This window comes from Bactrocera oleae, chromosome 6 (assembly GCF_042242935.1).
Source record: "Bactrocera oleae isolate idBacOlea1 chromosome 6, idBacOlea1, whole genome shotgun sequence".
Lineage (NCBI taxonomy): Eukaryota > Metazoa > Arthropoda > Insecta > Diptera > Tephritidae > Bactrocera > Bactrocera oleae.
The window spans coordinates 24,655,214-24,668,100 of record NC_091540.1 but is presented as its reverse complement, the minus strand read 5'-3'; the positions used below and the strand labels follow the sequence as shown (position 1 = coordinate 24,668,100).

The following is a 12,887-nucleotide window of genomic DNA, read 5'->3' as shown; positions in this document are numbered from 1 at the left end:
CTCGTGTGATATCCGCTGCTTTAGCGCTATATTTATATTTTGGCAAATTGTCATTAAACTTTTATCGACATGGACGATTGCTTTCAAGTGTGTCGTTACCTACTATGCCATGAAACGACCTTAGAGTTGGTAGAATGAAAAAAATTTTTCCCTACTGCTGGTCCAAAAATATCTACGAAGGTGTGGTGCGTAATTTCAATCGTCCCGGATTGGATTTCTGATCCTTGTTGTTTGCATATAATTCTTATTAGAACCAGTATCAATAAGAAAAATATATTTTGTCTCCGCACCTTGTTCTAAATTAGTAATAAGGAACGAAGACGGGGTAATCTAAAAAATGACAACTATTAAGATCGTCTTGTATTGCAGAATCATAATTGTTATAGTGCGAAACGTCGTCATAAATTCCGTTCGGATATTATTCTTCTTGGCAATCGTTTGGGTTTGTTACTTCGTATTAGTATACAAAATTCGTTATATTTTACAATATTTGGAGAGTGTTTGTTTTGGAAGGCACCATCTCTATTTCGGTAATTAATTTGTCTTGAATGTAATGAATGGTGCACCTCCATTGGGGTCGGTGGTTTTGGTGGCAAGTTAGGTCTGTTATTAAAAGAAGTATTGAACTGATTTCTAAGTAATAGTGGAATATGGGAGTTATTCGTAGTAGAGTAGTAGAAGTAGTAAGAGTATTGGGTATAACGATTTGGTTGACGACCAAATGCAAAGCATACCTACCTAAGTTCGGGGTAAAAGAATATGCTGTTATTAACGTGTTATGTTAAGGTCGTGGAGATGGTTGGTTATTTGGTTTATCTGTATTATGCGCATGATTCATTTTCGAATTTACAATATTGTTCGAATTGTCTACTTTGAACTCTTACAACCCAACCGAACGATCAATTCTGTTGTCTACATTGAACAACTAACGAAATGGAACAATGCAGTTGCAGAAAAGCAGCCCGAATTGATAAATCGAAAAGGTGTTATATTCCATCATGACAATGCAAGGCCACACACATCTTTGGTCACTCGGCAAAAATTATTGGAGCTTGTTTGGAATGTTTTGCCACATCCACCATATAGTCCTGACCTTGCACCATCGGACATAAAAATTTCAATAATGATGATAATATCAAATCGTACCTGATTAAGTTTTTTGCTAATAAAAACCAGAAGTTTTATGAACGTGGGATTATAATGCTGCCTGAAAGACGTCAAAAGGTCATTGATCAAAATGGCCAATATATTACAGAATAAAGTTATTTAGTTCCAGAAAAATTGTCTTTGATTTTTTTTAAAAAATCCGCTATTACTTAGTTGCCAACCTTATATTTTGTCTGTATTCTATAATAAAAACTATCTTCTCTTTCCTTGTAAAACTTTGTAAACCGCAAAGGTTTGAAATATTTTTTAAACATGTTTTTCACAATTTTATGATTGTTTAAAACAATAACTATCTTTTTTCACTTGCAATTATCTTTATTTTACTTGTTAATTTTTATGAACAGTAAAAATTTTAAATATTTCTCACAATAATGATGTCCATCTTCCCAATAGGATATTGTTGCACGCGTCGAAGTTGTACTTTATTCTATTTACTGAGAGCGTTGACGTTAGTTAATCCTCTGGTCCGTCAGTAGCCGCTTCCTTGTCTGGAATAAACTTTTTGTTTTATGCAATCGCGTAGCCATTTGATCAGGGGCGTAGCAAAGGCGATGGGGGCGGGCCGCACCCTTTTTGGGGGTGACACCCACACTGTCTCTCAAAAATAAATCGTTAGCACAAAAAAAAAAATTTTCGAGGATTCCTTCACTAGCACTAGGTTAGCTCAATGTATGATTCGGGGATTCCTTCAAAAGAGCCTGACGCTGTCGTGAGAGATTCCCCGTTACATACTCGCGATCTTTGACGTCTCAGTTGCAACATTTCTTATTTGTTCCGTGAAGTGTATTATTAGTGTATTATACTGATAGATAATAAAAAGAAAAAAAAAACTTAAATGCTGTTTTGTGAAGATTAAAAAGATTGATTGATTGATATCGAATATTTTACAGGAAAGATAATTTTATAATTAAATTAATTTCCTAGTACTTCTAAGGACGAAACCTATAGGGTTATGCAAAAATTGCCAATTTCATTCATATCGGTCATATTTGCGTGAGTACGTATGGACTGGCACCATAAAGTCAACCTGGACTATTACGTCATAATACTTTTAACGGAAATTTTGTCGGATTGTAACATACATAATGTATTTCCTTATAAACTAAAGTAATATAATATAAGTCAGGAGTTTTTATCTACTTTCATATCTTAATATCATTTTATGTTGTAAATTGCACGTTTTGTACAATAATAAATTTAAATTTACACTTCGACTAGTATGCGACTATGAATGATTTTGTTATTCGAATGAAACCGAATGTACTAATAACTTTATTCGAATACTAAATTAGTAATTTACTGATCTCGTTATTCGAATAATTTTACTAATTAGTCTAATTAATTAATTTCAAATTTTTGTAATAAAGTTTTTAGTAAATTCGATTTATATTTCTTAACTAGTTTATAAGAAAATACTCTCACATTATAGACCATAACAACTGGCTTTTTGTTTTAGTGTAAGAAACAAACATCAGGAGAAAAATTACCCGGGAAGTGCATACATCCAAAAGAAAAAGTGGATTTCAGCAAAGGAAAGTCAAACAGAGTAGATTGGATGTAGCTCAGAGTATGTCTAGATCGATTCTAAAGTATGTTACAAAAGCTGATGACAGCCCAAGTTCATCAAAAGAAACTGATTTTCACCTTGCTGCAAATGCAAGATATGATTTTTATACTCTCGCAACCTGTTGCTACAGAGTATAATAGTTTTGTTCACCTAACTTGTTTGTATCACCTAAAACTAATTGAGTTAGATATATGGTTATGTATATATAAATGATCAGGATGAAGAGACGAGTTGAAATCCGGGTGACTGTCTGTCCGTCCGTCCATCCGAAACTTGGTAGACATGTTTCTTGGTACCGTGAGACGGTTGGTATTGTAGATGGGCGTAATCGGACCACTGCCACGCCCACAAAACGCCATTAATCAAAAACAAATAAATTGCCATAACTAAGCTCCAAAACAAGATACAAGACTGCTATTTGGTTGAAAGGATCACAATAGGGAGGGGCATCTGCAGTTAAAAATTTTTTTTAAGTGGGCGTGGTCCCGCCCGTAATAGGTTTAATGTGCATATCTCCTAAACCGCTAATGCAATAATAACTTAAAAATCGAACCAAAACTGTTCAAGCTCCTAGGTACTGAATATGTGGACCACAGTGGCTATAGTTGACCTTCAACCGAAAATATCGGTCAATCCACAAAGAAATCTCAAACGAGTATACCATTTGACTTTGCTAGAGTATTAAATGTTCGGTTACATCCGAACTTAGCCCTTCCTTACTTGTTATAATATCAGCCCATCTTCAGGAAGCAACATTGACAGTAAAGAATTAATTAACACAAACAAAGAAGATGTTGAAATCTATATAAATATACCTGTTCCTTGCAATGTTCGCATTGAAATAATAAAAAAAAGGAAGTGAATATTTCCAAAACAAAGAAGGACCATTTGCCACTGTGAAAAAATGTGATAATTGATGGATACAGAAAAACAGAAGTGAAAGCGTCTTTTGACTAGATTACTGGATATAACTTTATTTCTGGCTAAACAAAACTTGGCGTTTCGTAGGCATGATGAAGGACAAGACTCTAAATATAAAGGAATTAGTAACACTATTGACAAAGTATGATGTAGTGTTGAAAGAACACATGATGAAATTAGAGGAAGATAAAACTTCAAAAGTATCATATTTGTCGCCAGATATACAGAATGAATTCTCTATGGTCTATCAAACCATGTAAAAACTAAGCTTGTTAAGGAACTTAAATTAGCGAAATATTTTGGTATAATGTTTGATAGCAGACCTGACATTTCACATATTGGCCATATGTATGAAATGATACGTTATTTGAAAAAAGAAAATAGGAAAGTGGAAGTCAAAGAATCATTTCTTGGATTTTTTCCTTGCAAAGCTGCTGATCTAAGCGATTAAACTCTTGACAAGCTTAAGACAGACGATTAAGATATTATGATGTGACGTTCCCAAGGCTATAACAATGCTGCTGTTATGAGCCGTGTGCACGGAGGAGTACAGCCCATTATTAAACAAAAAACAATAAATCAATTTCTATTGGTTGTATTGTCAACATTCAATTGCACAAAATGTATCATACGTTACATTTTTTGGAACGGTAGAGACGATTTTTTCTTTTTTTTTTCCACCCCTACTAGCCATTGGGAAGTGCTAATGAAACACAGCAAATTATCAGTTCACTCGTTGGAGTGCTCATTACCGTGCAGTAAAAGCACTAGCAGAGAACTTTGAAGGATTTGTAGACGTAATTGAGAAGTTGTGTGATGGGCAACAAAGTGTAGACACCAGAGGTGCTGCACAAAACCTTATGCCTGCTGGGTGCAATTATACTTTTTTATGTTATCTTTTCTTCGGGAAATAAATGCTGCACAGATTGCATTGCAAAGTAAAGGTTTGACTGTTGACGAAACTGCTACAAAAATATTGGCACTTCGGTTTTATACTGAAAAAAAACGGGATCACATTGTGAAAGATTCAATAGACAATGCAACAAAAAAATCAGAAGACTAGGATATTCCAACTGAAAAGCGACTTCGGCGTTACAAACAGATAGTTGGTGAGATGGCCAGCTATGCAGGACTTACACTGAAAGCGGAACATCAAAAAGATATGTTGGAATGTCTTGACCCTCAAAGTTGAACTCCAAACAAGACCGAAGGCTCTTCAAAATGTAGCTTCATTGTTCTATCCGTACCAATAAATGCTTTGCTTTTGGCGAATACTGAAGAACTAAAATTTGCTACATCTAAATTTACTGATATTTATGATGAGGTCTCAGAAACCGAATATTTGAAGATACCAAGACTGCGAAGAAATTTAAAAGCCGCCAATGTTACTGATTGGGTGTCTCTAGATTTTTTATCTTATGATTGCACTGAAATTGTTCATGGTGGTTTGCGTATCCGTAGCTTCATGTGAGATGAGTTTAAGTAAATTAAATGAATAAAAAACTATTTGCGGGCAACAATGACCCAATCGAAGCTTGGCAATATTGGTATGTTAACCATAGAACACGAGGCAATTCAAAATATAAATTTCGATAAAGTTATTGGTGAGTTTGCAGCTGCCACTAGAAAGAAGAAATTTAAATTGTAAAACAATTCCTTTTTTGTCTTAGTTATTATTGTGTTTTCGTATTTCTTCAATATTATAAATAATAAATGATCCATTTCCTTTATCATATCAATCAATTTATTGCTTTATACTTTCCTTGGGGTGGCACCACCAACTTCCGCCCACCCAAAGTAGCTACACCACTGCATTTGATATTCGGTTTTTGGCGTTTGTTTTAAATTTGTTTGTTTGTTTTATTCACTCGAGTAGCCGTATTATTATTTTGAATCCAGAATATGAACAAAGAAATAATTACTATATTTTTAACTCTTAACCTAAGTTTGACGCTGCAACGGGGATGGAATTCGCAAACCTTGCGCTTCTCACAGTTTCACGGGTCGTAACTTCAGCGATTTGGTCTATGTGCTGGTGTCTTATCGTTTTACTTTGTATCGTATGATATTAATGCATGATATGATATTTTTAAAATGTGTGACATGTTAACTTACACTGTAAAATAGAATTTTATATTTTATGTTATTTTTACAATAGGTATTTCAATTAAAGGAGAGGATTTATATTGAAAGAGGACCAGAATACAATGTTGAAAATCAAAAACTTATATATTCTGGTTAGTACCACACATAATGATCTTTTAATACTTTTCTAAAACATTCTTTTTCTGGTGAAATAGGTGTAATACTCAGTGATGAGCGCAGTATTAATTCATACGATATGGACGAAAGCAAGTTTATCGTGATAATACTTAAGCGTGATTTTGAAAACTCTTTTCATAAACCTGATGGAGGATGTTTTCCCTTCTCTGTCGTATCATCGGTTTCCACTACTCAAAAGGTGGACGAATGCAGCAAATTATCTGACTGTATAACAACAACCACTGAATCATTCAAAAAAATATCAGTAGAGCAGGCTGCACAAAAAGAAGATAAAGCGATATCAATAAATAAAACCAATGATGACTCTGTTGGGGAAAGCCAATCAATAGGTAGTACTGAAAACATTAATGGAGCAGCTGCCTTGGAATTTACTGGAAGCAATACAAGCATATTGTCTAGTGGGTCTGGGGTTTTATTTTTTTCCAGAAGCAGTAATGAGTCTGGGGGCTCTGAAACTAGTCATAGCATCTATTCTAGTGGTGATCTTGCAGGAGAGTTTTCTAAAACTTCGATACAATCAGGAGCTGAAAGGAATTTACCTCTGGGCTCAGAATACGAATATACAATTAAGTCTATGATGGAGATGGGCTTTTGCCGTGAAAATGTTCAAAAGGCCATGGCAGTCAGTTTTAACCATCCAGAAAGGGCCGTAGAATACTTAATTAGCGGTATAACAGAAACATCGTATAGTTTCAGTACAACTACAACAGTTGGTCGAGATAGCTTATTGCTTACATATAATACTGACACAAACAATAATGACGAGAACTGCCCCAGCACTAGAGAGTCCGCTCTTATTGGCGATGATAAAAGCAGTCATGTGCCATCAATCCGGTTTAATAGCATTAACAAAGTATGTAATTATCAAAAGAGTGGTTATAGTGGTGGACCCCTTTCTGGAGAAAGTCAACATGCAAAATTATGTAATGCTGTGGGTCTCAATCAAGATGGTAACATATTTTATATAAAACCTTAAAATTGTTTTTGTTTCGTTTTTTTCCTTAAATTTAAAAAATAGATGATGTCGGTAAATTTAAGGAATATACAACTCAATCTCCAACTGACGGGGAACCGTTGAATGAAAGTTCTAAGGAACTTTATGACAATAGACAAAAAGAAGTCCAGTCTGCTAGTACTTTAGAGAAAACTCACAACCTCGTCAGTGGTGATACGGAAAATAACGGCTTAGGGAGTGTTTTGGCTTCTGTCGGAAGTAATACTAGTATATCTTCATGTGGATCCGGCGTATTTCTTTTTTCCGACAGAAGTACTAGATCTGAAGGTTCTGAAACCAGCCACAGCACGTTTTCAAGTGGTGACCTTGCAGGTGTGTTCTCTAATACTTCAATGAAGACACGATCCGAATCAAATTTGGCATTGAGTGAAGAATACAATCGTACTATTGAATCAATGATAGAAATGGGGTTTAGTCGTGAAACCGTGGAACACGCTATGACTGCTTGTTTCAATAATACAGACAGAGCAATTGAATTTTTAATAACTGGTTTGTCAGATACTTCAGAAATATTCAATAGCAATACAACAAAAGAAGAAGAGAATAGTACTAGTCTTGTGGGAACTAACCGTGCTAGGGTCTATGACGAAGAGAGAGATAGTTTGTTAAATTCAATTGCTGACATTGGCTTAAATTTCAATTACAGAGTTGAAGAGTATGATGACGATCAACGGTCTCTAGAAAACAATCGTACGACATTGCGATATGTTACAAGTGAATATAATTGCATCAAAGTCACAAATAGTTAATGATTTTACTTTTTTGAGTATTTATAGATCCGTTTGAAATCTTTCGCAATCAACCTCAGTTCTTACTCATGCGTTCGTTGATGTATCAGAATCCCGATGCTTTACATGGAGTGCTCCAACAAGTAGTTATAAATATTTAGCATTAAAATTGTGACATTGCATTTTAAAGGCATACACTCAGATAGGACAAATTAATCCAGCGCTCCTGCAACTTATATCGGAAAACCAAGATGCTTTTCTAAGAATGTTAAGTCAAACTTTGGAGGGACGTGCTGATGTAAATCGGCAATATCCCCGTCGGATGACACCTGGACGACGTGCACAGCTTACTGCTGCAGTTCGAGCTGCAGCTGGAGGAGATGGATTGCATGTACGTTCTCTTGATACAGCCGCTGGTGCAGGCGGTGACGGACTGCTTACACACCAGCGACCTGGAGAAAGTGGTGATGCAGGGGCCGATACAATACCACATGTCTTTTCGCATGTTCAACCAGATAGAGCGGCAGAACGTCGAGCAGCCGCTGCTGATGTATTCTTACGTGAAAGAGCTGCAGCAGCAGTTGCAGTAGCGACTTTAACTGCTAATGCTTCTGATACAGTTCATCACGAAATTTATGAAGATGGAGGTGCTTCAAGCACAATAGATAACGATAATTTATCTGTCTCAAGCCGTTCACAGGGACGTAGAAATATGAAAGTTCTACTCACATCCCAAGACGAGGAAGCAATTAATCGCGTAAATTTTAACGATTTTTTTAAATTGTATAAACAGCTTACAAAAATTTCTTTCTTTTAGCTTAAATCACTTGGTTTTTCAGAGGCTCTGGCCTTGCAAGCATATTTTGCTTGCGAAAAAAACGAGCAATTAGCGGCGAACTTTTTGTTATCTTCATCGTTAAATGATTAGGACATTTGTTATATTTCAAAATATTTATCATTTAGACTCGTAAGATAGTAATCTTATTACAGGTTTTTAAATAATTATTTAACTATAACGCTTGATGTTCATATTTACTAAACTTACCTATGTGAGTTATAAAATACTATATATCACTCTAAAATACAACGATCCATAATACAATAATCCTTATATCTTAAAACAAGTCCTTGAATCATATTTATTATTATTTCTTATGACAGACCTAAGTTTACTTATTTTAACTTTCAACATTTTTTGTTGTTTCTGCCAACTTAATTGAATCGGGACAGCCGTTAAACTAAAACTGATATTGATAAAAATAGAATTGAAACTTGTAAATGCTTACTTCATATGTACAATTTTTTTTACTCTTGTGTTATTTATTGAAAATTGGATGTGACCCCCCTCGCTATAAAATTGTTGCACTTATCTCAAAAACTGCTAAGGCTATATCAACCAGCTTGCTGAAAACATTTTCGCATATTTCATCATAAAGTGTAAAACTGAGTCAATAAAGGTGTTAATAATTTTGCTGAAAACGGCATTTAATGCCTGTCTGAAGTTGATCGCGTCCGAAGATTGGTTGGTAAGATGGTGTATATTCATGGTAGGCACCTCTGTTCCGAGCGCGTGACTGTAATGATGATTTCTGCGAAAGCAGAAACTGTTTGGAGAGGAGCCCATTGTGCTTCTTAATTGGGAGTAAACAGATCTCGTTGTGGACATGTTTTAAAGAAAATAATCTGAGATTGACCGAATCGCGGTATTCTGTAGATGCGGAGTAAATACTAGCAAAAAAAATTTTGGTGTTGTCAGAACTTTGGTTTGGTTCTGAGATAGTGGTTTACTTTTAAACACATATTAACGGTTCCAGTGCACTACATCATTATTGCGCAATCATCGGTGTGTGAGGTCATAGTAATATAGATGTTAACAATAGTGCACTCTATGAAAGTCATATTAGTGGTCTGGTGGGGGGTGTGTAAAGGTCAGGAGTAGCAAGTCTTCAAGCTCATTACTAAGGTTTAGATTTAGTACTTTCTGAAAACTAGCTTCTTAGAGTTTTTTTTAACTCATAAACAATTAATAACACGCAATAATTCGAAATATTTAAACCAATGGCATTACTGTGTCTTATGAAAAAATAGCCTACTAGTATTATTGATAAATTGAAAACTATCTCTATTAAAATGGTAGTATACTCTGTGTTAAATACAAACTGTCGGGACTGTTTTGGACTCAATGCAAGCATGGGTTAGAATATCAGAGAAACTCTACTGCTAAGTGTTTTTCCGAGAATTACGAAATTAACTCGTTACTCACCGATTCAAATAGGGTTACCTCTAATCTTGGATATACTATAGTATATCAAACCAAAATTACGAATTTCCGACATACCATTTGTTTTCATATTCCATTGATATTAATCAATATCCTTCATATTTTAATAAAATTAACGGGACATGTTTTCTTATCCATAATGTGATTTACCGCTGAAAATTAACGGAGTCGGTCTAGACTTCAAACCCCTAGAAATGTCCTCGTAGTACGTCCTCGTATAATTGGCTATGTGAAAATCCTAGATGAAATCTAAGCCATAAACAGATTTCGTTTTTAATGTCATTGCGAACCACAGTCTAATTGGAAATTGAACCCTTTTGAATGCGATTGGCACTTCTGCACGAATCATTGGGATTTTCGGCTCGGAGTCGGCATTTCTACGATATAATAACTGTCGCCAGTCTGTGTGAAACGCACGTATACTCAAATACGCTGAGAGAGTGCTCGGGAGCAATGGGCTGTCGATCAATGTTTTACAACAATATTTTAATGACTAATCGAATGACTTGACACAGCCATATGCGATAAAATTCCGAAGTGAAATTAGAGATGATCCAATTTTCAGATGTAGTTGGTGTCATGATTGGCATTGAATACAATGACTTGTATAATTTTGGATAATTTACAGTATAGTCGTCATCGCAAACTGCATTGATCAATTTGTATCACAAGTCGCTTGGCACAATTGTTAGATCTTAAAATTCAATTCGTTCACGAACACATTTTTTTGCTGCCAAAACGACTCTTTCTTCCTCTCTCATGCTTTTGAAGTATTTGAACTTTTAGCTGTATTTTTCCACCATTACGCCACAGTTTCGATGATTTGTTTATCTAAAATCACATGAAAGGAGAGATTGAGTGCCGAATAGAGTGAACAGATTGTCATTGTTTTGTTGTCAAGCGAATGTTTGTGTGCCGTAGTACATTTATCCCAAGTGATAATTTTGCATTGTGACCATGAGAGAATGTTTTTACACGGCGTCGGGATTATTTCGAATATTCAGAGGCAGCATAAAACTGCTGTCGCTCATAATAATGTCTAGTAAGTTAATATATTTGTTGTTTTAATTGTTTATATCATAAGTATCGCAGACTTTCACTCTTTATTTTCATTTAAATCTGGATCTTGAATAGTAGGCAAAGGTCATGAAATTGTAAAATAACGTTGTCCTGGCCGCTTCGAATCACATAATACGAATATTTATTTTATTCCCGAATATTTGAATCACCTGATCGGTCAAACGTTTATAGTATACAAAATGCGTGTAAATTTTTCCGGTTAACTAATTTTCCCGCATAATTGGTTAAAATATGTGTCAATTGCACAAAAAACTTTTGTGAAAAAAATAATCTCTAGCATCAGCAATTGAAAACATATGTTTATTGGGGAAGAAATTTTGAATGGTGTTGATGTTGAGGAGCAAAAGAAAGAAGTGATCCTCCAAAGCCTCCGTCTGTTCTCGAATACATACAAGAACTTTAAACATAGTTTAATTTATATTATATATATATATATATTTTATAATTTAATTAACATTTTTAAAATTTAAGCAACGATCTCTAAATATCTGAATGTTAGTGTTACATATATACAATAATATGAATTGTTTTTGTTCCTTAAGTTTATTTTTTTATAACAATTAGTCCGTTTAAAGTTAAAAATATTTTTTGTACATCGTAACTAAAAACTAAATAAATACTTAAAGTGCAAATATGAATTATTTTAGGTTATCCAATTAAGCAAGATTTCTGTAATTGAAGGAATTGTACAATAAAACATGTATTGATTTCTTGGTTAATTGAACCAAAAAATGTGCAGATTTTTAAATTATCCGGGGGATACTTCATATATGTATACTACCAAAGTCTACCCAGTTTCTAGATCAAATTATGGCTTGCATGGACAGAAAGTCTCGATGTAAACAATACAAATAAAACATGTTTTTTCACGTAATTAAGGTAAACTAACATATTTACGTCCCAAAAAAGTTGTAATTTTGTGTTTTAAAATATTTGTTTTTCCACCCTATTTTGACTTAATATCGGAAAATATCCTAATTTTGATCTGTTGAAATCTCTACTTTCTGATGGTATGAAAGAAATCTACATTACTATAATAAGTTTTCACAGAAATGCAAAAAAAAACCACTAAACGATTGAAATAAAGTTTAATGTGAAAGATGATGGTCTCCTATATAGGTATTTCAAATAATATATTATATATGTACGTATGTATGTACATGTAAAGAAATAAACAACTACCTATGTACTCAAAGGAACTGTAACTAACCAAAGCGTTAAACGTAAATATCTCGAAAACTATAAATTTCCCGCGGCTATTTATATATACCTATATTCTTGATCTGGAGGATCTCCTATGTCCGCCCATTTTATCCCCGAAAGCCTGGGACGGTATACTAAAGCCGACCCCAAATCCGTGGGCGCAAAGTGAATATTTTCAATAATTGTATTTGCATTATGCATTAAAAATAAAAAAAAATGTGATACATTTAAATTAATTCTTTTAATTTTTCCGCTGCTGAAAAGAGTTCGGTATAAAGGAACTATGGACACCCTGGTGTTGGACCGACCAGAGTTATTTTTTTGAAGTGCGGCCGAAGGCCGCTAGTGCAGAAAGGAGTTTGACGCAAATGAATTATCAACACCCCGGTGTTGGACCGATCAGGGTTATTTTTTTGAAGCGCGGCCGAAGGCCGCAAGTGCGGAAAGCAGTTCGACGATCTCCGATATACGTTCATACCATCAGATCGTGGCGCAAAAGAAATAGTGACTGTTACATATCTGCAGTATTTTTTTTGCACAAAAAAATGTTTAAGTCGCTGAATTGGTAATTACAGCTAAGTGATCTGAATTCTGCAGAATTTAGCCGCTGCTACAACAACAACAACTAAGTGAGTTGAAAAA

The 12,887-nt window shown here is 34.6% G+C and overlaps 1 protein-coding gene across 7 annotated transcripts in view; it reads left to right on the top strand.

Moving 5' to 3' along the window:
• Positions 1 to 12,887, top strand: part of LOC106622981 (limbic system-associated membrane protein) — a 79,159-nt gene that overhangs the window by 41,373 nt on the left and 24,899 nt on the right. For 4 of the 7 annotated variants that reach the window (XM_070112221.1, XM_036371510.2, XM_036371512.2 and 1 more), the window contains 6 exons: positions 5,814 to 5,892; positions 5,956 to 6,888; positions 6,957 to 7,667; positions 7,730 to 7,824; positions 7,884 to 8,438; positions 8,499 to 11,091. The exons of the other annotated variants lie outside the window; for them this stretch is intronic. In XM_070112221.1, coding sequence (XP_069968322.1) covers positions 5,814 to 5,892; positions 5,956 to 6,888; positions 6,957 to 7,667; positions 7,730 to 7,824; positions 7,884 to 8,438; positions 8,499 to 8,609 — 2,484 coding nt within the window. In that variant the 3' untranslated portion in view covers positions 8,610 to 11,091. Of the gene's footprint in view, positions 1 to 5,813; positions 5,893 to 5,955; positions 6,889 to 6,956; positions 7,668 to 7,729; positions 7,825 to 7,883; positions 8,439 to 8,498; positions 11,092 to 12,887 lie in introns of those variants that run through there. 7 annotated transcript variants of the gene reach the window in all.